Source organism: Pelmatolapia mariae, linkage group LG6 (genome assembly GCF_036321145.2).
Source record: "Pelmatolapia mariae isolate MD_Pm_ZW linkage group LG6, Pm_UMD_F_2, whole genome shotgun sequence".
NCBI lineage: Eukaryota > Metazoa > Chordata > Actinopteri > Cichliformes > Cichlidae > Pelmatolapia > Pelmatolapia mariae.
Window position 1 is genome coordinate 27262875 of NC_086232.1, and position 25550 is coordinate 27288424.

The following is a 25550-nucleotide window of genomic DNA, read 5'->3' on the forward strand; positions in this document are numbered from 1 at the left end:
TGTCTCTACCCGCTATTCTGCAATTCATCTCATGTAAACAATAACATGCGCACAGCGTGACGTGAAAAAAGGCACATACCTTTGACGTTGGGTGACGAACTCTGTATTCCTCGTCCACACGTAAACGCAAAAAAGGAGTTTTAAAAAATCTCCGTTTTCGCTGATTCGAAACGCCGTTTACGTGTGGACGAAACAGCTGCGTATTCAAAAATACCCGTGTAGGTGTGGATGTAGTGTAAAAGAGTTAGTAGTTTATTTTATTACACCTGTAATTTATTGCAGATTACTTGTATTTGCTTAATTGTTTACTAAATGTTTGAGGTGTGAAATAAACCGCAATGGAGCAAAATATGGGTGTGTGTGGTTGGAGGATGTGTGCGTGCGTGTGCGCGCACGGGAGGGGGGGGGGGGGGGGGGCGCGAACATTTTTCTTGTAAAACAAAGGGGGGCCCAGCAGAAAAAGTTTGGGAACCACTGTGTTAATCTAAGATATGATCACAGTGGATCACACTCATAAATTTATCATTTGTCATAAGTCAACAATACAAGTCAGTTGATTAGGATGTGTGTATAATTACATATTTTTTATTTCTCATGTTTTATGAAACAGCTTTTGTGTTTAAAACTAAGATTGTATACTACATTCCCAAGTACTTGAGTAACAAAATAGCTGATTTTCCCAATGGAGGCTCCCTCCCTCAACATTCCTTATTTATAACCGTTTTGTACTAGTATGATCGGGATTACTTCTTTGCGCTGCAAAAATTGTAAGAGTTTCTCTTTCGTAGCAGTAATCTTCTGACCCTTTTATAAGCAGTCCTCCATTTTCAGAGGTTCAGAGATAATGTGAAAAACTATATAACTGCACAGTAGCACTCTGAAGCACCTTCCAATCAGTTTTCCAGCATTAACTGAATCTGAATGGAGAGTGTATCTTTGTAAACTTGAGAATTTACCCTGCTACTTCTATAAGCAGTTACATTATTAAACAATGCTACTATTACTCAGTCATATATGATCATACCATGTAGTGGCTCCACTTTGTTTTACAGATACGGCAGTATCTTTCATGAGCCGGTTCTCTTCTTCTCCGCTGTTCATTTCTCATATGTCAAGCAATTTCAGACTTTTGCATTTAAAATTTGCATTTATGGTCATGTTATGTAACAGCTTTGAATTTTAAAAGCAAGACTGAGAGCTACATTCCTAAGTACTTCAATAAGAGAATATCTGATTCTCCCGGTGGACGCTCCTTCATAATCCCTCTTTCGTAACCTGCAGGTCTGTACTCCATGATCGGGTTTACTGCTCGGCTCTGCAAAGGCTACAGGAGTCTCTCTTCCTTTGTCACAGATTAGAGCCGGAATCCTGTGAACCCTGATTTTCTTTTATAAATTTCTTTGTTGACTCCTTTATATTTTTTTCATAATTGACGGTTTAATTTTATTTTCCAGGTTGTCCAGGTTGTTGCAGTGTATTATATGTATTTACTCTAGCAATAAATAATATCAATAATATTATGTTCTATGATCTACTTTAATGTGTTATGCAAAGCACGTTTAACCCTCTCAGGCTCAAATTAAGTTTTTGTTGCTAATGCACAACCAAGTCCTGCAGTGGTACTTCTGAGTTTAAAAAATAAAATATGTATGTGGGGTAATCAGGTTGTTAGTTTTTAACTGTTGCAAATCGGCAATGCCTGCCTCGAGAGGGTTAAACCTTTTTCTTGCTTTTTACTGTTTTAACCTTAAATTCACTAGAGTTATTTGTCTATTAAAATATTCATTGTGGATGTTGAGCTCACAGTTTGGAGTTGGTGGGAAATAAATGAGCAAAAGAAAAGATAGTTTTACAATAAAACAGGATATGTTAACTAGTTTTTATTATTTTCTGCAATAAAATCAAATACATTCACAACCAATAACATGATATTTGCAACATTAGGTATGTTTTCTTCAAGAAGTGAATAACTAGATTAAAGCTTTTGTTTAAATTGAGCATCCATGTTTAATACTCACTGAAAACAGGAGAAATAGTTTTCTGTTTCCTTCAATTTATTAAAGTATTTTTTTTAAAGTGTTAATCCTACAAGCTATAACCCACAATAACTCAGCTATCTTCCATAATTACTAACTTAAAGTCATCATCGTGTAAACTTGATCCACTGCCGACAAATCTTGTTAAACTCTCATTCCCGTCTCTTGCCCCACTGATTGCTAATATTGTTCACTCCTCTCTTATATCTGGTTCTGTTCCTTCTTCTCTTAAAACTGCAATAATAACCCCAATACTGAAAAAGAATGGTTCAGATCCCTCCAATCTAAATAATTTCAGGCCAATTTCAAATCTCCCTTTCCTAGCAAAAATTCTTGAAAAGATAGTGGCTGCACAGGTTCATCATCATCTCACTGGAAATAACTTGTACGAACAGTTTCAGTCCGGCTTCCGTTTATGTCACAGTATAGAAACAGCCCTAGTAAAAAATCAGCAATGATCTTTTGCTTGCAGCTGATTCTGGACTTATATCCATCCTCATTCTCCTTGACCTTACAGCAGCTTTTGATACTATCTCCCACTGCATCCTCCTTCACAGATTAGCATCTATTGGCATCGATGGTACAGTACTCGCCTGGTTTACTTCTTATCTCTCTGGCCGCTCACAGTTTGTTCAATTACTCCCTCACAGATCAGTATCTACTCCAGTTAATTCCGGTGTACCCCAAGGCTCTGTCCTGGGTCCTTTACTTTTTATCATCTATCTCCTACCCCTAGGTAATATTTTTAGGAAGCATAACATCCAGCTTCACTGCTACGCAGATGACACCCAGCTCTACCTATCCTCCAAACCCACTCTATGGACCACACACTACTCAAAACTCATCTATTTAGAATTGCATACACCTGATCTGTCTTAGGCCATTTTTACCTTGCTCACTTTTTATATTTGTTTTTATACTTTTATGACTGTTTATGTCTAAGTTTTATCTACCATGTTTGCTATATATACATTTTTCTTATGTTTTTTATGGTATTGTTTACGTGTTACTGTAAGGCAGTGGTTCCCAAACTTTTTTTGCTGGGCCCCCCCTTTGTTTTACAAGAAAAATGTTCGCCCCCCCCCCCCCCCCGCGCGCACGCACGCAGACGTCCTCCAACCACACACACCCATATTTTGCTCCATTGCGGTTTATTTCACACCTCAAACATTTGGTAAACAATTAAGCAAATACAAGTAATCTGCAATAAATTACAGGTGGTAATAAAATAAACTACTAACTCTTTTACGCTACGTCCGCACCTACACGGGTATTTTTGAAAACGCAGCTGTTTCGTCCACACCTAAACGGCGTTTCGAATCACCGAAAACGGAGATTTTTTAAAACTCCTTTTTTTGCGTTTCCGTGTGGACGAGGAATACAGAGTTCATCACGCAACGTCAAAGGTATGTGCCTTTTTTCACGTCACGCTGTGCGCCACGTTATTGTTTACATGAGATGCAAGGGCGTAGATTTGGTTTTGGCATTGGTGGGGACGGATGATTCAACCACCGAACCCTGCCCTGTTTCTTTTTCTTTTTTTTTTCTTTCCTTTTTGTCTTTGCTTCTTGATAAAAACGGAGAAATATACTTGCCTACATATGCAATTCTACATGCTTTTAAACCATTTAAAATTACAATTCATAGTTTTATATGTCAATTATATAATGTTAAATTACTATTAAACAAATGACTGACTAAGAAGTTTAGACTTTAGTTTACGTCAGCCATATTCCATATAAATCAGGTGTCATACACAAATAAAAATAGTTTCAAATAGATTCATGACAATAAAAGAATATGACTTTAAAGACTTAACAACATTACTTCAGTTATAGTACACCAACATCTCTTATATATTAGCACTAAGGGAACACTGAATGACCTGGTGGTTTTTGTCCTTAAACTACTCACCTAAGATAGTTATAGTTATAGTTTAATTATTTATATAGCACATTTAATTACAACAGGAGCGTTGACCAAAGTGTTGTACAAGAATACAACATACATAATAAAATAACTGTACAAGAATACAACATACCTAATAAAATAACTTAGAGTATTAAAAGCAAATGCCAAATATGAATTTAACAAATAACTCTCATGCTGTATTAAAAGCCAGTAAATAAAAATGCGTTTTAAGATAAGATTTAAAAAGATTGACAGTGGGAGCCTGTCTGAGCCTGTGTAGGGGTAAATTATTCCACAGCTTAGGCGCTACAACTGCAAATGCTCGATCACCTCTATGAACCAGCCTCGACCTTGGTACAGCTAAAAGCAAAAGATCACTTGATCTAAGAGATCTAAGGGGGGTATAAGTCTGCAAGAGGTCAAATACCCAGGAGCCTGTCCATTCAGGACTTTGTAAGTCAACAATAAAATTTTAAAATTAATTCTGAAGCGGACAGGGAGCCAATGAAGGGAGGCAAGCACCGGGGAAATGTGTTCACATCTTTTAGTACGTGTCAGAAGACGAGCTGCGGCATTCTGGACCAACTGCAGCCTTGCCAGGCAGGTCTGGCTAACTCCAGCATATAAGGAGTTACAGTAGTCCAGCTGGGATATAATGAAAGCATGAATCGCCCGTTCAAAGTTTTTAAAAGATAAAAATGATCTCACCTTAGATAAAAGCCTCAGTTTGAAGAAAGACCGCTGTACGACTGAGCTAATTTGTTTTTCAAAGGTGAAATTGCTGTCAAATATAACCCCCAAATTTTTGGCATGCGATTTGACAAAAGGCTCAAGACTGTGCAAGTTAAAATTAGAGGTGTTGGGATTGCCGCTTGGTCCAAAAATGATCACTTCGGTTTTGTTCTCATTGAAGTTGAGGAAATTAGAGGCCATCCAGGATTTAACTTCACCGAGACACTGAAGTAAGGGTTCTAGTGAGGCAGGACTGTTTCCCTTCAGTTGAAGATAGATCTGAGTATCATCGGCATATGAATGAAAACAAATGTTATAAGATGACCACAAAATTATTATTATTATGTGCTTGATGTGCCTCACCTTTGGCCCTGGCTCTTCCCCTCTGACTGCACCAGGACATACTGCCACCTGATAAAATAACACATTGATTCATGCCATATAAAAAGTGAGACTTGTCAATTCAGATTCTTTGTCAAATGTACACTAATGAATCAATTTACATCAGCAGCCTAACAATTGTTATGATAATAAATACCAGTTAATCTATAGCACCAAATCATCAGTCAGTCACCTGTGACCTTACCTCTTCACCTCTGTCCGAGCTACAACATGGCAGAGCTGCCTCTGTCACCTGATAAATAACAGTGAGACATTCCAAATACATGCAGTCACACATGTGCTTCAAATACAGTAATGAACCACCAAGTCATCATCCAATTTCACCTGTGATCTTGCATCACTATTGCTCTCTGAACTTTGTGTTGGTTCTTCTGTCACCTGACAAATAGGACATACATGACAATAAGAATAAAATGTGTAGCTGCTTCAGTGTTTCTGTCAATTTGTGCAGATCTTGACTCATCAGTAATGTTTGTAGGGTGAGTGCATTTTTAAAACAATTTGTGCAAACTGCACTACAAGGTGGAATATTTGCAAAATCATGACTACCTCATGATATTTTGTCTCAAAAATTAACCCTATGAATATGTCAGTGCCATTAGGGTGAAATTATTGTGTCACCAACATTTTAACAATTATATGTCTATAGACATATAATTTTAACAGCCTCTGCAAACTAATATCCTGGCTTGCTCGAGGCTGCCGTTTTCTCTGACAGTTTCAATCAAAATTAGAAATGCTGCTCTGAGACTGAGATAACTAATAGTGCTGCCTGTTGTGCAGTTAGTTTCCAAAACACGTTATTCATGGTTACATACAATTTTAGACTGATGTGGGCCAAAGCCTAGCATAGCCTGTAACGTTATTATGACGGACACATTTTATGAGTGAACTTGACTTTAAGTGACTTACAGATTTCTTTCTTATATCCAGGTTCTTCCTTTTTGCTGCCATCCTCCTCTCCTCCTTGCAGGTCCTCGCAGCGCAGGCTTGCCGCTGCTAAAACTAAACAGAGCTCCCTGAAAGGCACAGCCAATCACATTGGCCATATGTGTCACATGAGGTAGGACTCCGGTAGAGAACGTAATTTAACTCTTTCTGCACCGCTGGGTGAATGAGACGTTGACAGATCGTTTTTTTTTTCTTTCTATCGGGTTTGTTTTTCTTTACTCGAAGAGATCAAATTATTGGTGGGGGCAATTCAATAATCGCTGGATATTGGTGGGGACATGTCCCTTCCGTCCATGCCAAATCTGCGCCCTTGCTAAACACATTCTCAAACACAAAACACATTTAGCAATGTGGTGCACTTGTACCCAGAATGGTGCACACAGGCTACAGATGTTAAACACAACTAACACACTGTTTCCATCATTTACACACTACCACTCAAAATTGAAAACACATGTTGCAACCTCTTCTTCTGCTTTTTGCTAGATTGAATACAGCTTCATCCACAAAGATGTATTCATGAGGCCTAACCACTGAGTCAAACTCAAAGTTTCTCTGTACACAACAAACTAAATGAAATAGTATGATGTATACATGTGCTATGTATACAAATATACTTATAACTAAATGGTATTTTGTTTAGAATTGAAAGACGGCCACATGAGGGTGGAAGAACACGCATGTGCTCACAACACCAGGAGACACTTATTGTGGATATGGTCCGTCAGAATAATGCAATTTGACTGCATGAAATGCAGCAAGGGAATATAGAAGACAACATACATTTTGAATCTAGCAAAAAGGAGAAGAAAAGGTTGCAATGTCATAGGTCAACGTGCCATTATTGAACTGCCTGGTCAGCGTGGTGGAAACGTACCTATCTGTGCTGCCATCAGCAGCTATGGGGTTCTCCACAGTCATGTTACTGTTGAGCCATACAACACCGAACCTCTAGCAACATTCCTGGATGGTCTACGGGATGCTTTGCTTGAGTAGAGAGATCGCGAGCAGGCAGAGCATCCCACATCATTTGGGACAATGTGAGCTTTCACCATGATCCAAGAATATGCAACTGGTTTCACAATGAGCAGCATTTTATCAATGTGTTTCTTCCACCGTACTCTCTCTTTTGAACCCTATCGAGGAGTTTTTCTCAGCATGGAGATGGAAAGTATACGACCGGCACCCTTATACACAGGAAAATCTACTTCAACCAATGAATGGGGCATGGTGAGATGGGACTGGAATCTTGCCAGGGCTGGATTTGGCATGCTAAAGGATTCTTTCCTTGTTGTATTGCAAGGGAGACCATAACATATGATGTGGATGAAGTTGGCTGACCCAGCACAGAAGCTTGATGCTGAGGCAGATTAAATTATCTGAATATGCTGTAAAAATATATAATTTTTTTATGTATATGTAACTTTTTTATTGCAGTTCTTTTTTGTTAAAATGTGAGTACAAGAATAAATTAATGAATAGATAAATATTATTTTCCCGCTATCCCACAGTGCTTTGTATTTATTTCTGTAGTGTGTAATAGTTGCTAAGTTGTGTTTGCACATTGGCTGGTTTTGTGTGGCTTTTGACAGTAGTGGTTGATTTTGAGTAAAGTTAAAATAGTTTTGTGTCAAATGTTTGGTTTTGCAAGACAAGTCGAAGGTTTTGTGTGTGTAGCTTGAATTTTACAGTTTGTGTTTAGTGTTTTGAGACAAAGAGATGAGATTTTAGGAAATGTATTTTAGCAATTCAGGAAAAACTGTAACTCACATCAGCACAGCTGTTTCCCAGTGGAAACACTAGGAGTCAAAATGTATCACACACCAATCAGAAACTTAAATAGATATATAAAAGGGCCAAAGTCAGCTCATTCAGGTTTGAAACAATGGATCCAAAGACATGCAAAGGAAGAGGTTGAGGAGGAGGAGGTGGAGGAGGTGGAGGAACATAATTGGCCATCAGGCTATTGTAAATGTCCCTGGTCAGCATGGAGGAAATGTCACTCTGTGCACCGCTGTCAGCCAGCAAGGGGTACTCCACCGCCATGCCATTCTAGGACACTATAACACTATGCTTCTCCTTGCTTTTCTTGATGGTCTGAGACAACACATGTTCCAGCTGAACTACAGGGAACCAGCACAGCCAGAGCAGCCTCACTACATTGTTGTTTGGGATAACGTCAGTTTCCATTGCGCTGCTCTGGTTAATGACTGGTTTACCAATAACCCAAGGTTTTCTCACATCTTACTGCCTGCATACTCTCCCTTTCTAAACCTGATAGAGGAGTTATTTTCGGCATGGCGGTGGAAGGTGTATGACAGAGAAACTTATGTCCGTGTGCACCTCCTCCAGGCCATGGAAGAAGCCTGTCTAGACATATCATTAGATGCATGGCTTCAGGATCAGGCATGCAAGAGGATTTTACCCCCGCTGCAAGAGTGAATGGTTTTAAGTTTAGAGCTACATTTTGACCTGGCAATACGATGTTTGGGAAATTGGGTGAGACGTTATGGATTTGTGTTTACTATTTCGAAAATATGAGGCATAGTTTCAAGAAATGTGTTTAAGCAATCGAGAAAAACTATAAGATGCTGTGGCATGACCTTAAAAAGGTGGTTTATGCTTGAAAGCCCTCAATGTGGCTGAATTACAACAATTCTGCAAAGATGAGTGGGCCAAAAATCCTCCATAGCACTGTGAAAGACTAATTGACAATTATCAATAATGCTTGATTGGAGTTGCTGCTCCTAAGGGTGGCCCAACCAGTTATTAGGTTTAGAGGGCAATCACTTTTTCACACAGGGCCATGTAGTTTGGATATTCTTTTCCCTTAATATTAAATACCTTCATTTAGAAAATGCATTTTGTCTTCAGTTGTGTTATCTTTTTTTAAAATTTTAAATTTGTTTAATCTAAAACATTGAAGTGTGAGGGGGCAAACATTGTTTTACACCGCTGTATGTACAAAATAATACAATTCAGACATAACAGCTATTAAAAGTTTTCATTCTGGTTGTTTTCCTGACATTCATGGTGAAAGCTGGGTTTTTGCCTATTTATTTTGTTAAGGGAACGGGAGGGAGGTTATCCCACATAGCAAGCAGGTCTGGCCCGGAGCTGGCTGACTTCTGGCATGATAAGACGTATGTCATCCAGATATGGGGCAGGCCTGGCATAGACGGCACTGTCTATGCGATGCATGCCATATCTGGCTCGATTGTGGTTGTGATTGTGGCCCAAGACCATAGAAAACAGGTCTGGCCCGGATCTGGCATCAACCTCTGACTGACTGGTGTCACAGCACCAGTGAGTGTATGTCAACCAGATGTGCGCCAGGTCTGGCAATGACGCCACTGTTTATGTTCCTATTTTCCTATTTTAGTTAGCAGACCCAAATGCCATGTTGCAATACTATACTGCTGTGGTAGCCAACGTTTCAAATGCAGGTTTGACAGGTTTGTGAGCGTACACTTTATTGAAAACCTAGTGACGGTTTACTCAACTTTGCCAGTGGGTGGCTGTAGCTCAGGAGGTAGAACAGGTCACCTACTGATCAGCAGGTTAGTGGTTTGATCCCTGGCTCCTCCAATCTGCATGTCAAGTATGAATGTAGTTAGGAAGCACTCAGTTTTGAGAAAGTGTGTGTGTGAATGTGGCATGTTGTATAGAGTACTTTGAGTAATCTGGGAGAGTAGAAAAGTGCTATATAAGAGTCAGTCCATTCACTGTCTGAACAGAGTTTCGCCATGTAACTTCTGCACTATTATGTAAATGTTGTTGTTACATGGCTTGATTAAGGTACACATTACATCACAGCACAGGGCCAGCAGTGTCTCTACAACTGGCCCGTGGCTGCACACAACTTACACATGGCCCACATACTGCAAAGAATGATGGCCCTTCAGTGGCCCAGATCAGGTTTGTCAGAGGTAATCCACACATGGGCCACCAAAGGGACGCCATTCTTTGCGGTATGTGGGCCATGTGTGGGCCAGATCTGGGTCATACCAATTTTGCTATGTGGTTATGGAGTTCAATGAAATGTGAATCATTTCCTCAGAAATGACCATCGAGCTGTCATAAAAACAAATGACCACATGACCTCATCCACACTCTGTAACGCCCAGCCTATAAATATCAAAGCAAAATAAAATTTGAGGACCACAGAGATAAACCCAGCAAGGCTTCTTTATAATATAATATCAATGTTATACACAAGGACAAAAAACATGGGCTGTGGACATTCAACAACAGCTCAGCTACAAAAAAAACTGTCTTTGAATCTGGTGGATACGTTTACAGGATCCCTGCTCTTCTGTATGAGAGAGAAAGTAAAACTTTACTTGCCTTTGCAGAGCAGAGGAAGACTCCAGATGATGCCAGCGCAAAAAAGGTGGTTATGAGAACAGGAAAGATCAAGGAGGAATCATCTGAGAAGACGGTTGAGGTAATAGTGATAATCAGCCATTTCAGTTCTAAATTACTTGTTAATTACAGTCCTGTTCTGAACTGTTCTGTTTTATTTACTCCTGAACAATCTCTCTTTTAGTGGTCAGAGCTCAAAGAGGTGGAAAAGGCTCTTATCAAAGGACACCGTCCAATGAACCCCTGCCCGGTGTATGACAAGGTCAACAGGAAGCTTTTCCTGTTTTTCATCTGTGTTGAAGACGGGATCACTGAGAGGGAACAAAAAGAAAACTATGACAACAGGACCCGTCTCTGCTACATCACAAGTAACAATCTTGGAAAAGCCTGGAGCGATGTGACCGATTTGACTGACAAACTGAGTGAAATAAAAAACTGGTCCACATTTGCTGTTGGGCCAGGCCATGGGATTCAAACAGAGGGTGGTAGACTGATTATCTCAGTTTATGCTTATTGCAGAAGTACTTGCCTCTTGCACTGCTGTTGTAAACCAGTTGCATGTTCGTTCAGTTGCTGTTGTAAATCGTATGCATTCTCACTGTATAGTGATGATTATGGTGAAAACTGGTAATTTGATCAAACCTTTCAGTCAGAATCATGCGATGTCAAATGGCAAAAGTTTATGAAGACAATGGCTCCAGATTCATTTATTGCAATGCTCGCAGTTTTTGCATCTCTCGAGTGGAAGCTGTCAGTGTGAATAAAGGTTTTACCTTTAGCAAATCCAGATGCACTAAGCTTACAGAAACAAACTGCTCTTCAGGATGTCAGGGAAGTGTGGTCTCCTTTCCAGCTCAAGAACAAAGTGGAACTGCACAAAGTGATCCAAACCAAAACAAGTGGCTGCTGTTCACACACCCAACCAGTAAATCGCGCAGGATTGATCTTGGTGTGTATCTGAACAAATCCCCACGTGATCCAAAGGCATGGAGTGAGCCCTGCATCATTAATGATGGACCCAGTGGTTACTCAGACCTGGCTTACATTGATGATGGCTGCTTTGCATGTCTGTTCGAGTGTGGGCAGCAGGAAATACATGAGCAGATAGCCTCTGTTGTGTTTAGCTATAAGGACATCACCAAGAAATAAACTGAAGAATAGAAAATAAAAAATAAAAGGAATCATTTTTGTTCAGGTGTGTAGACGAATAGATTCATATGTATATGTGCACGACTTAGAGTAGTAAGTGTTACTTTGTATGTAAAAATCTTTAATTGCTTGTTGCATGAAAAATGAATAAGAAAACTGAGAAGCTTAATAATAATAATAATAATAATACATTTTATTTATAGGTGCCTTTCAGACCCTCAAGGTCACCTTACAGCAGACCTTCCCAAAGTGTGGGGCCCGCCCCCTACGGGGGGCGCAGAGCCATTGCAGGGGGGGGGCGCGGTATGAAAAGGGGGGGAAACAAAACGCTTGGACACTGCTAGCACGGGGTGCCCACAGAAACGCAAAGCAGGAGATGAAGCATCGCTGAATATGTTTCCAAACCAACTTCATTCTAAGCCAAAGACTAGAAAATATGGTGAAGCATATCTGCTCTTTGGCTTCACCTGCACAAGTGCCAAGGTAGGTCTCCCCTGCATAATTGGTTTTCCCTTCGTCGGGAGCATGCGCTGGGCCGTTCAAATCACAGACAAACAGGATCCCACATTCTTGATTTTTAGTTCACAAACACTTGTTGTAATGACTAACTACTCCTGACATTTTGGACATGTTAGCTCTTTATACAGTAAAGTTACAGCAGGATACAAATAATATCAGGCTGATCCTGCCACGATTTGTTCCCCCTGTCTCAATCCCGGACAAACAGTATCCCACAGCTGGTTATGTTTTTGAACCCATTTTGCACAGAGAGGCATTTTTTGAAAAATGTATTGATAGCAATGTTGAATATTATTACACAGGAAAAAAACAACTACACGTAAAATAATTACATGTGACGCCTCTGACTTTCTAAATAGAGGGACAGTAACTGCATGTGTATATGTAAGCGTGTAAAACCTGAAGATTTCACCTCTCATCCGAGAAGCTTCTTCAGTTCTAAGGTCAAATGGCCGAGAGTCCCAGATTTAAACCCAGTGGGAGTATCCCCCCAAAGAGGGACAAAGGACCCCCTGGTGATCCTCTAATCACATGAGCCAAGGTGTGAAAGCGGGTGTGGGACCTAATCAGCCAGGGTTTCGGGTGAGCTCATTGTGAAACCTGGCCCCACCTTGTCATGTGAATTCCTGAGGTCAGATGGCCCAGGATGTGAGTGGGCTTTAAGGCGTCTGGGGAGGGAACTCAAAACTGGATTATAGATGGCAGACAGTTGGTGTCGTAAACCACCGCCTCTGTTCAAAGATGGTCGCTCACAGTGGACATAGATGGCCTCTTTCACTCCTCTTTCAAACCATCTGTCCTCTCTGTCCAAAATGTGAACATTGGCATCCTTGAAAGAGTGACCTTTATCCTTAAGATGCAGATGGACTGCTGAGTCTTGTCCTGTGGAGGTAGCTCTTCTATGTTGTGCCATGCGCTTGTGAAGTGACTGTTTGGTTTCTCCAATGTAGAGGTCTGCACTGTACAGCATACACCACGTTGTTAAGTCTGTGTTTTGGAGTTTTGTCTTTCGGGTGAACCAGTTTCTGTCTGAGTGTGTTGCTGGGTCTGAAGTACACTGGGATGTCGTGCTTGGAGAAAACTCTCCTGAGTTTCTCTGATACACCGGCTACATAGGGGATGACAACATTGTTGCGTCTGTCTTTCTTATCCTCTCTCGCTGGTGTCTGATATTCTTTTCTGTGCCTCTTTGCTGACTTTATGAACGCCCAGTTAGGATAACCGCATGTTTTGAGTGCTTCCTTTACGTGTGTGTGTTCCTTCTTTTTTCCCTCAGGCTTAGAGGGAACATGTTCTGCCTGGTGGTGTAGGGTCCTGATTACTCCAAGTTTGTGTTCCAGAGGGTGATGGGAGTCAAAGAGGAGGTACTGGTCCGTGTGTGTGGGCTTCCGGTAAACTTCGATGTTGAGGTTGCCATTCTCTTCAATGTGCACGGCGCAGTCCAGGAAGGGCAAACAGTTATCCTTTGTGTCTTCCCTGGTGAACTTGATGTTTTTATCCACAGCGTTAATGTGCGCAGTGAAGGATTCCACTTCTTGTGTCTTGATTTTGACCCAGGTGTCATGAACACCTGGGTCAAAACACAGACTTAACAACGTGGTGTATGCTGTACAGTGCAGCAAGGAATGCGCAGATTTGGCATGGACGGAAGGGACATGTCCCCACCAATATCCAGCGATTATTGAATTGCCCCCACCAATAATTTGATCTCTTCGAGTAAAGAAAAACAAAACCGATAGAAAAAAAAAAAAAAACGATCTGTCAACGTCTCATTCACCCAGCGGTGCAGAAAGAGTTAAATTACGTTCTCTACCGGAGTCCTACCTCATGTGACACATATGGCCAATGTGATTGGCTGTGCCTTTCAGGGAGCTCTGTTTAGTTTTAGCAGCGGCAACCCTGCGCTGCGAGGACCTGCAAGGAGGAGAGGAGGATGGCAGCAAAAAGGAAGAACCTGGATATAAGAAAGAAATCTGTAAGTCACTTAAAGTCAAGTTCACTCATAAAATGTGTCCGTCATAATAACGTTACAGGCTATGCTAGGCTTTGGCCCACATCAGTCTAAAATTGTACGTAACCATGAATAACGTGTTTTGGAAACTAACTGCACAACAGGCAGCACTATTAGTTATCTCAGTCTCAGAGCAGCATTTCTAATTTTGATTGAAACTGTCAGAGAAAACGGCAGCCTCGAGCAAGCCAGGATATTAGTTTACAGAGGCCGTTAAAATTATATGTCTATAGACATGTAATTGTTAAAATGTTGGTGACACAATAATTTCACCCTAATGGCACTGACATATTCATAGGGTTAATTTTTGAGACAAAATATCATGAGGTAGTCATGATTTTGCAAATATTCCACCTTGTAGTGCAGTTTGCACAAATTGTTTTAAAAATACACTCACCCTACAAACATTACTGATGAGTCAAGATCTGCACAAATTGACAGAAACACTGAAGCAGCTACACATTTTATTCTTATTGTCATGTATGTCCTATTTGTCAGGTGACAGAAGAACCAACACAAAGTTCAGAGAGCAATAGTGATGCAAGATCACAGGTGAAATTGGATGATGACTTGGTGGTTCATTACTGTATTTGAAGCACATGTGTGACTGCATGTATTTGGAATGTCTCACTGTTATTTATCAGGTGACAGAGGCAGCTCTGTCATGTTGTAGCTCAGACAGAGGTGAAGAGGTAAGGTCACAGGTGACTGACTGATGATTTGGTGCTATAGATTAACTGGTATTTATTATCATAACAATTATTTGGCTGCTGATGTAAATTGATTCATTAGTGTACATTTGACAAAGAATCTGAATTGACAAGTCTCACTTTTTATATGGCATGAATCAATGTGTTATTTTATCAGGTGGCAGTGTCACGGATCCGGCTCTGGGGACTCGGGGTCCGTGGGCAGTGGGGACTATGACTATTATTATTATTATTAGTAGTAGTAGTATTATCATTATTAGGATTGTCTTTATTATTATTATTTGGTGTGTCGTCTGCACTGCCTCTGCTCTGTCCTCATCTGTATGTAGGCAAGTTTGTGTGTGTTTGTGTGTTGCTGTTTTCTGTGGCAAAGTTACAGGCATCTTCAGGCCTGAGGGGCGTGGCCTGGCTTGAGGGCTGGCCACACCCGAAGCCCTTGCCACACACCTGCTCCTCATCTGGGCTCGTCGGGGGAGCTATTTAGAGGAGTGATGGAGCTTCCACCGACGCTGGATTATTGCATTTGACTTCACGTCAGTCTTCAATCATTGTCATAGAGAGTGAGTGTATGCCTGCTTGGATTAAGTGTATAACGACTGCCTCTATGGTTTTCCCTCAGGAGGAACGTGGGACGGGACAGAGCAGTGAGCACAGGGAGTGCAGAGAGCACTACACTGGGACTTGTGGAAAGAAGACACAACACGGGAGTCTGGGACACTGGGGAATTTATTGTTGCTTGCTTCACCACCCTTTGTAAATAAACACTGTTGCACTGAAGAGTCCGGCGTTTGGGTCCTATTTCCCCATCTCCCCACGGTCTGCCACAGACCAGACCGTGACAGAATAATCCAGCCACCATGGACCCAGCGGACTCAATGGAGAGTTTTAGGAGCAAAGTGACAGACAAAGTTAATCGTCTGTGTGACCTGTGGCTGGAAGCGCACGAGGAAAGTTTACGTCGCGCTGTGGAGAAGCGGCTGAAAGAGACGCTGTCTTGCTTTCCTTGGGCATGGGATACGCTCTACCCGATCGTCGCGGACTTCCTAGTTAACACGCTCCACCTCCACTCTCCTACTCAGGCTGCTTCTCTGCCCGACCAGCTGGTGGACCCGCAGCCTGAGACGCCGGCCCCGGCATCGTTAAAGAAACGACGCTCGCGCCGCCGGCGCTCATCACCGCAGCCGGGTTCACGGACTTCACAACAGCCGGCTGTGGTGGGTTGTAAGGACAATTTTTCACTTTCCACTCCATCTGTTTGTTTACTTAGGAACTGTGAGACCGCTAAGCCTGTTACTCAGGCAGCCATCCAGTCTATAGCTGAGCGGTCTGCGGTTCAATCATCTACCCTACCTACAGCAGCCTCCACCCCACTACCCGCTCCAGCAGCTCTGAATGCAGCTGGGAGTAATACGAACTCCATCAGTGTGTTAAAGCCTTTCCCTGTGACGGTGGAAATAGAAGGGGAAGAAGGAAAGAAGAGGAGATTGAGGAGATAGAGAGTGTTGCTAAAGATTGTTTCTCGCTGCCTTTACCCAAACTGACTGCCGGCACTACACAGCCCAAGCCACAGCATCCCGGCCCGGCCATGCGCCCTGTGCAGCTGCCATTAGTACCGCCTCTGCCCGAGGTCTCCACACCACCCTCCGCCTCACTGTTTGCTGCTGCCACCCTACTGACTTCACCACCAGCTCCGTTAGCTGCCCAGCCAGAAGCTCCGTTAGCTGCCCAGCCAGAAGCTCCGTTAGCTGCCCAGCCAGAAGCTCCGTTAGCTGCCCAGCCAGAAGCTCCGTTAGCTGCCCAGCCAGAAGCTCCGTTAGCTGCCCAGCCAGAAGCTCCGTTAGCTGCCCAGCCAGAAGCTCCGTTAGCTGCCCAGCCAGAAGCTCCGTTAGCTGCCCAGCCAGAAGCTCCGTTAGCCGATCAGCAGCCACCTTCAGCTCAGCTAGCCGATCAGCAGCCACCTTCAGCTCAGCTAGCCGATCAGCAGCCACCTTCAGCTCAGCTAGCCGATCAGCAGCCACCTTCAGCTCAGCTAGCCGATCAGCAGCCACCTTCAGCTCAGCTAGCCGATCAGCAGCCACCTTCAGCTCAGCTAGCCGATCAGCAGCCACCTTCAGCTCAGCTAGCCGATCAGCAGCCACCTTCAGCTCAGCTAGCCGATCAGCAGCCACCTTCAGCTCAATTATCCATAGCTCAGTCAGCCACTCATCTTCACCCTCAGCCAGGGGTCCCAATTGCCTCTGGTCCTGCATCTGCTCCAGCTGGAGGGCTCGAGCAGCCCGTCCAGCCTGAAGTTTCGTCTGCTGGGGGTTCGGGAGAACCCAGCCAGCCTCGAGTATCGTCGGCTGGAGGGCCTGAGGAGCCCGTCCAGCCTGAAGTTTCGTTAGCTGAGGGTCCGGGAGGACCCAGACAGCACATCCTTCCGTCTGCTGGCGGTCCGGGGAGGTCTGTTCAGCCATCACCTGCTGAATCGTCCCCCGCGACATCTACATCACCGCCTGCAGCATCTACCTCACTGCCCGCTGCTTCATCTCCTTCACCATCCACATCACCTACTCTGCCACCGCATCCGCCGCCTGTGGCTGCCGTGTCGCCACTGCCTGTTGAGGAGCTCAGCGAGCCCGAGCTGGAGCTCAGCAAGCGGGAGGAACCCGCGTCGCCAACTGTGGAGCTCAGCGAGCCACAGCAGGAGAGAGCATCGGAGCTCGGCGAGCCGCAGCAGGAGAGAGCGCCGCCTGGTCAGGAGCTCGGCGAGCCACAGCAGGAGAAAGCGTCGCCTGATCAGGAGCTCAGCGAGCCGCAGCAGGAGAGAGCATCGGAGCTTGGCGAGCCGCAGCAGGAGAGAGCGCCGCCTGATCAGGAGCTCAGCGAGCCACAGCAGGACAGAGCATCGGAGCTCGGCGAGCCGCAGCAGGAGAGAGCGCCGCCTGGTCAGGAGCTCGGCGAGCCACAGCAGGAGAAAGCGTCGCCTGATCAGGAGCTCGACGAGCCGGAGCAGGAGAGAGCATCGGAGCTTGGCGAGCCGCAGCAGGAGAGAGCGCCGCCTGATCAGGAGCTCAGCGAGCCACAGCAGGACAGAGCATCGGAGCTCTTCGAGCCGCAGCAGGAGAGAGCGCCGCCTGGTCAGGAGCTCGGCGAGCCACAGCAGGAGAAAGCGTCGCCTGATCAGGAGCTCGACGAGCCGGAGCAGGAGCGCGGCAAGCCGGAGGAGCCCACACCGCCATCGGAGGACGATCTCGGTGAGCAGGAGGGACTGCCTCGTCCGCGACGTCCAGCAGCCCGGCGTCCGCGTCTACGTCCAGCAGCCCGGCGTCCGCGTCTACGTCCAGCAGCCCGGCCGCCGCGTCCACGTCCCGCAGCCCGGCCGCCGCGTCCACGTCCCGCAGCCCGGCCGCCGCGTCCACGTCCCGCAGCCCGGCCGCCGCGTCCACGTCCCGCAGCCCGGCCGCCGCGTCCACGTCCCGCAGCCCGGCCGCCGCGTCCACGTCCAGCAGCCCGGCCGCCGCGTCCACGTCCAGCAGCCCGGCCGCCGCGTCCACGTCCAGCAGCCCGGCCGCCGCGTCCACGTCCAGCAGCCCGGCCGCCGCGTCCTGCACAGTCAGCACATCGGGAATCGTGGGTGGTGCTGGAGCCGGAGGAGCAGCGCCGCCGCCACCGGAACCGGGGCAGGCCGCCGGAGGAGCTGCGTCTCCGCCACCGGACCCGGGGCAGGCCGCCGGAACTGTTTCGCCGTTGCTGCCGGACCCGTGGCCGCCCGCCAGAACTGCAGCGCTGCCACCACGAGACTCGAGGTAGGCCGCCTGAACTCCTTGGTAGTAGTTGCAGGTCACCTGAACTGTGTTTCTGCTGCTGTCGAACCTGAAACAGGATGCCTGACTGTACTTACCTGCATTGCTGGCCATTGGGTCGGCCGCCTGAACTGTTTTGCTCCCGCAATGGTAATTTGGGGGGTTATTGAACTGTTTTGTGCCTCCGCTGGAGTCGCGGTAGGGCCTCTGGGGCTTTTTGAGAGTGACAGTTTGGTCATTTGGGGTTGGTTCCAGCCCTCCGTCCTGTTACCTCCCGCCGCCCGCCCTGGGGTGGTTGTGTTGTGGTTTTTGTTTTGCTTTGGGTCGTCGGGAGCCGACCCTTAGAGGGGGGGTACTGTCACGGATCCGGCTCTGGGGACTCGGGGTCCGTGGGCAGTGGGGACTATGACTATTATTATTATTAGTAGTAGTAGTAGTATTATCATTATTAGGATTGTCTTTATTATTATTATTTGGTGTGTCGTCTGCACTGCCTCTGCTCTGTCCTCATCTGTATGTAGGCAAGTTTGTGTGTGTTTGTGTGTTGCTGTTTTCTGTGGCAAAGTTACAGGCATCTTCAGGCCTGAGGGGCGTGGCCTGGCTTGAGGGCTGGCCACACCCGAAGCCCTTGCCACACACCTGCTCCTCATCTGGGCTCGTCGGGGGAGCTATTTAGAGGAGTGATGGAGCTTCCACCGACGCTGGATTATTGCATTTGACTTCACGTCAGTCTTCAATCATTGTCATAGAGAGTGAGTGTATGCCTGCTTGGATTAAGTGTATAACGACTGCCTCTATGGTTTTCCCTCAGGAGGAATGTGGGACGGGACAGAGCAGTGAGCACAGGGAGTGCAGAGAGCACTACACTGGGACTTGTGGAAAGAAGACACAACACGGGAGTCTGGGACACTGGGGAATTTATTGTTGCTTGCTTCACCACCCTTTGTAAATAAACACTGTTGCACTGAAGAGTCCGGCGTTTGGGTCCTATTTCCCCATCTCCCCACGGTCTGCCACACAGACCGTGACAGGCAGTATGTCCTAGTGCAGTCAGAGGGGAAGAGCCAGGGCCAAAGGTGAGGCACATCAAGCACATAATAATAATAATAATAATAATTTTGTGGTCATCTTAGGTGAGTAGTTTTATGGACAAAAACCACCAGGTCATTCAGTGTTCCCTTAGTGCTAATATATAAGAGATGTTGGTGTACTATAACTGAAGTAATGTTGTTAAGTCTTTAAAGTCATATTCTTTTATTGTCATGAATCTATTTGAAACTATTTTTATTTGTGTATGATACCTGATTTATATGGAATATAATAGCTGAAGTAAACTAAAGCCTAAAATACTTAGTCATTTGTTTAATAGTAATTTAACATTATATAATTCACATATAAAATTATGAATTGTAATTTTAAATGGTTTAAAAGCATGTAGAATAGTATATGTAGGCAAGTATATTTCTCTGTTTTTATCAAGAAGCAAAGACAAAAAGGAAAGAAAAAAAAAAGAAAGAAACAGGGCGGGGTTCGGTGGTTGAATCATCCGTCCGCCAAAACCAAATCTACGCCCTTGGTGTTTAGAGTTTTGGTAAATGAGAGATTCAGAGTTGCAAATGGTGTCCTAACCATATAAATAGTGTTTAAGATTTTGGCAACTGTGGGACTGATTTGATGAAATAGTTTTCATAGTTGACAGTTTAGTTTTCACAATGGGATTTAGGGTTTTAGCAATTCAGAAAAACTGTAACATTATTGACTGCTAGTGCTTTCTAAGTGACCACATGGTGTCAGCACTGACAAATGTAGGGATATGTGTGTAGAGTTTTTTGCAGTAACAGTTCACCACATCTGACTCATGTGGTAAAGCAGGGGCATAGTGTTTATAGTTCAGGGAAATGGGTGTGCTTTTGGGAAAGTGGCATTATGGTTTTGAAATGTGGGTTCACAAGATTGGTTATAGTGTTTAAGCAATCGAGAAAAACTGTAATCGGACTCAGGTCAGGACGTTGATTAGGCTGCTTCAGTCCTCATTTTCTTGTTCTCAAGCCATTATGAGGTGGAATTACTGATGTTTTTTGGATCATTGTGCTATCACTGTATATTAGAAGAACATATATCACAGCAGGAAAAATACAATGAAGATCATGATTTAGGAAGTAAAAAACATCATAACACAGAACATTTAAATATGAGTCTGATATTATATGGTTTTTGAAGTCTTGCTGAATACAAAAGGAGATCAAGCATAGAAGATTTTATAGAAGGTCAAAATGATGGTCAGACTTCAGACTGGGCTGGAATCCAACGAGAAAAGGCCACTGAGAGCACTAACTCAGCAAAGTCCTTAGTTACTTAAGTTATGATACCAAAGTAGTAAATATTTAAATACTAAAGCAGTACCTCTTTGGTGTCATTTACCAAAAAAAAATAAATCACCTATAAAATATAATACCAATAAAATAAATAAATAAATTCTGGAGAAAGAGGCGTTTAAAGTGGTTTTTCATGGATGTGATCCTGTATTATTACAATGGGTAAGTGGGTTGGGTTAATGACAGTGAGAGTTAGAGAATGTGACTCTTGGCTGGTCTTCGGGTTTCATTAGAAGCCAAATGTCATTGCTCATTTCTGATAAAGTGATTTCCTTCTCAGTAAACTGAATGGTATAGCCAATGGTATCCTCCCCCTCAAAAAATTAACCAGTCTCTTCTGTATTTCCTACACCAGTGGATGGGAGGGAGATCCCTCTATAGCAGAGCTGTGGCTGGATTCATGTCCATATAGACAACCAGGCACTAATTCTCTCCACTACACCTTCCCAGTTTTTTAACTGGAAATCATAATTGCCAAGTATCTGTGTGGTTCTCAGTCATCCAGGTCATGTTAATCTAAGAAAAGCAACTTGTCTTTCTATGCTCCTTAGATCACTGCCAAGAAAAACTACAAGGAAATCCATTCCCTCTCTGCTCCACTGCAGCCCAGCTGGAAGTATTGGCTGCTGTTTGCTTCTCCACTCTCCCCAAAAGCAACGCTTCACTGTTTTGCCAGTTAGATCTTGCATATAATGCACACTCGTACAGCTTTTGCTGTAACATATGCACATCATTCTGACTAGCAATAAACACAGTTAGATCATCAGCATAGGGAGACTAGCTCACTGATATGTTGGCATCTGTAGCAAAGGTTAACCCAAAATAGCAGCATTCCAATACAGTAGCTTGATCCATGAAAATATGTTTTCCCCAAACCTAAAAGCTTCAAGTGTCCTAAAAAAATATAAGTGATCCACCCTAGCAAAAGGTTTTTCTTTATCTAGGTGGGGAGAGGCCGGTCTAGGGCAGAGGAGATTTGATTGGACAATCTTGCTGTGACCATGTGATCACAAGAATCAATAAGGTGAAAGCTGATAGCAATTCTTCTTCTTCTTCTAATTATTATTATTATTACTTTCATTATTATTATTATAGAGTCTCTATTTCACAAGAAAACACTGAGGTGACTGTTGTTGTTCTGACAAACATGATACTCCTCTGAGGTCTTTAACCAATGAAAACATTTATTATTGATCATTACAAGGCAGACTTATTAAACTTATTTTAACATTTTATCAGTGACTGAGCAGTTTAATTAATGACTTATTACAACAACAACAACAAAGTGATTCAGTTGAACCAGGAAACTTTAAACATGACGTTGAGAAATCTTTATTAATTTCTGTTCCTGGGAAAAGAAAAGAAGAGTGTATAATATCTGTTATTTTCTACATTGGCATTGCATGTATACACACAACTATTATTAAAAGACTAACATGATGTTAAGAGAGAAACAGAGCACTTAATGTTTATGAAGATACTCCAAAAGGTTGAATCTGTTCATCTAGACGTAGCGTTTTCAGTGGGAGAAACGTGCTGATTCTTCAGCATTGAAGAAGTCACTTGGATGCGTGACAAAATGTTTCTTCCACTGAAAATGCTACGTCCAGATGAACAGATTCAACCTTTTGGAATTGACTTAACCGGATGCTTGAGCACGCATCAAGATGTTTATGAAGATAATCACTGAATATTAATTACACTCTTATATTAAGATTCACTAATAAAAGTTGATGTTTAAAGGATCCTACTATAATTGTTCATTTCTCATTTGAACATACAAACCAATAAATGGCATATAAAACACTTTTTTCCCCTTATTTTTCAGTTAGTTGACATCTTTTCAATGCCTTCCTGGACGTTCTTGTAGTGAAAGACAACAGAGGCTATCTGCTCATATATTTCCTGCTGCCCACACTCAAACAGACATGCAAACCAGCCATCATCAATGTAAGCCAGGTCTGAGTAACCACTGGGTCCATCATTTATGATCCAGGGTTCGCTCCATGCCTTTGGATCACGTGGGGATTTGTTCAGATACACTCCTAACTCAAACCTTTTTTTCGGATTGGTTGGGTGCGTGAACAGCAGCCACTTGTTTTGGTTCTGGCTTTGGTGATTTTCTGTGTTTGCAGTTTCTTGTTGAGCTGGGAAGGAGATCACACTTCCCTGACAGCCTGAATCTGTTTCCACAAGCTTGTTTCCAGGTTGGAGAATGTTGAAGTTAACTCCATTATCATCACTGACTGCTTCCACTCGAGAGGAGCGAGAACTGCGAGCATTGCAATAAATGAAGCTGGAGCTTTTGTTTTCATAGACCTCTGCCATTTGACATTCACCTGATTTTGACTGAAACATTGGACCAAATTTCCAGTTTTTACCATGATCATCACTATACAGTGAGAGTGCATACGATTTAGAATGGGAACTAAACCATCGTGCAACTGGTTTACAACAGCAACTGAAAAAAAAAATAAAACTGGTTTACAACAGCAACTGAACAAACATGCAACTGGTTTACAACAGCAACTTAAGAGGCAAGTTCTTCTGCAACAAGTATAAGCATAAACTGGGATAATCAGTCCACCACCTTCTGTTTGAATCCCGTGGCCTGGCCCAACAGCAAATGTGGACCATTTTTTTATTTCACACAGTTCGTACGTCAAATCGGTCACATCACTCCAGGTTTCTCCAAGATCCTCACTTGTGATGTAGCAGAGACGGGTCCTGTTGTCATAGTTTTCTTTTTGTTCCCTCTCAGTGATACCGTCTTCAACACAGATGAAAAACAGGAAAAGCTTCCTGTTGACCTTGTCATACACCGGGCAGGGGTTCATTGGACGGTGTCCATCAATAAGTGCGTTTTTCACCTCTTTGAGCTCTGACCACTGAAAGAGATATTGTTCGGGAGTAAATAAAACAGAACAGTTCAAAACAGGAGTGTAATTAACAAGTAATTTAGAACTGAAATGGTTGATTATCACTATTACCTCAACCGTCTTCTTAGAGGAATCCTCCTTGATCTTTCCTGTTCTCATAACCAGCTTTTCTGTACTTTCATCCTTTGGAGTCTTCCTTTGCTCTGCAAAGGCAAATAAAGTTTTACTTTCTCTCTCATACAGAAGAGCAGGGATCCTGTAAACAATCCTGTTATGTCTGAATTTTAAACAGTTCACCAAATTTCCAGTTATTACCATGATCATTACTATACAATGAGAGTGCATATGGTTTACTACTTGGTTTGCAGTGAGTATAAGCATAAACTGGGATAATCAGTCTACCGCTCTCTGTTTGAATCCCGTGGCCTGGCCCAACGGCAAATGTGGACCATTTTTTTATTTCACTCAGTTTGTCAGTCAAATCGGTCACATCGCTCCAGGTTTCTCCAAGATCCTCACTTGTGATGTAGCAGAGACGGGTCCTGTTGTCATAGTTTTCTTTTTGGTCACTCTCAGTGATGCCGTCTTCAACACAGATGAAAAACAGGAAAAGTGTATTGTTGACCTTGTCATACACCGGGCAGGGGTTCATTGGACGGTATCCTTTAATCAGTGCGTTTTTCACCTCTTTGAGCTCTGACCACTGAAAGAGAGATTGTTCAGGAGTAAATAAAACAGAACAGTTCAGAACAGGAGCGTAATTAACAAGTAATTTAGAACTGAAATGGTTGATTATCACTATTACCTCAACCGTCTTCTCAGAGAATCCCTCCTTGATCTTTCCTGTTCTCATAACCAGCTTTTCTGTACTTTCATCCTTTGGAGTCTTCCTTTGCTCTGCAAAGGCAAGTAAAGTTTTACTTTCTCATACAGAAGAGCAGGGATCCTGTAAACAACAGATTTAAAAAGAGTTTGCTTGTGCAGCTGATCTGTTGTTGAAGGTTCAGAGGCCATGTTTGCTGTCCTTGTGTACAAAATGTATATTAAATTATAAAGAAGCCTTGCTGGGTTTATCTCTGCGGTCCTCATATTTTGTGTTGCTTTGACTTTTATAGGCTGGTTGTTAGAGAGTGTGGATGAGGGAGGGATCTTTGTTTTTATCACAGATCGATGGTCATTTCTGAGGAAATGATTCACATTTCATTGAACTCCACCCCCCGTTCCCTTAACAAATTAAATAGGCAAAACCCGTCTTTCATCATGCATGTCAGGAAAACAACCAGAATGAAAACTTTTAATAGCTGTTATGTCTGAATTGTATTATTTTGTACGTACAGCGGTGTAAAAAACAATGTTTGCCCCCTTCCTGATTTCCATATTTGTCACACTTAAATGTGTCAGATCAAACAAATTTAAAGTTGAAAAAAAAAATAACACAAATAAAGATAAAATGTAATCTCTGAATGAATGTATTTATTATAAAGGGAAAAGAAAATCCAAACTACATGGCCCTGTGTGAAAACGTGATTGCCCTCTAAACCTAATAACTGGTTGGGCCACCCTTAGCAGCAACAACTGCAATCAAACTTTATTGATAATTGGCAATGAGTCTTTGACAGCGCTGTGGAGGATTTTTGGCCCACTCATCTTTGCAGAATTGTTGCAATTCAGCCACAGTGAGGGTGTTAAGCATGTTAAGCTTAACCATTATGAGGTGGAATTACT

General features: G+C 43.3%; 1 protein-coding gene and 1 pseudogene across 5 annotated transcripts in view; both read right to left on the minus strand.

The window, feature by feature from the left end:
• LOC134629266 (sialidase-3-like) overlaps positions 1-25550 on the minus strand; it is a 33227-nt gene that overhangs the window by 4113 nt on the left and 3564 nt on the right. The window contains exons 1-3 of one of the 5 annotated variants that reach the window (XM_063476453.2): positions 6910-10384; positions 5994-6100; positions 5406-5459 (exon numbers count right to left, since the gene is read on the minus strand). The exons of 1 other annotated variant lie outside the window; for it this stretch is intronic. Coding sequence is in view for 1 of the 4 variants with exons in the window: in XM_063476450.1 (XP_063332520.1) it covers positions 5043-5115 (73 nt within the window). In the remaining 3 variants the exon portion in view is untranslated. 3 more of the 5 variants (XM_063476451.2, XM_063476450.1, XM_063476452.2) reach the window with 3 other exon arrangements.
• LOC134629733 (sialidase-2-like) lies at positions 10581-24839 on the minus strand (annotated as a pseudogene).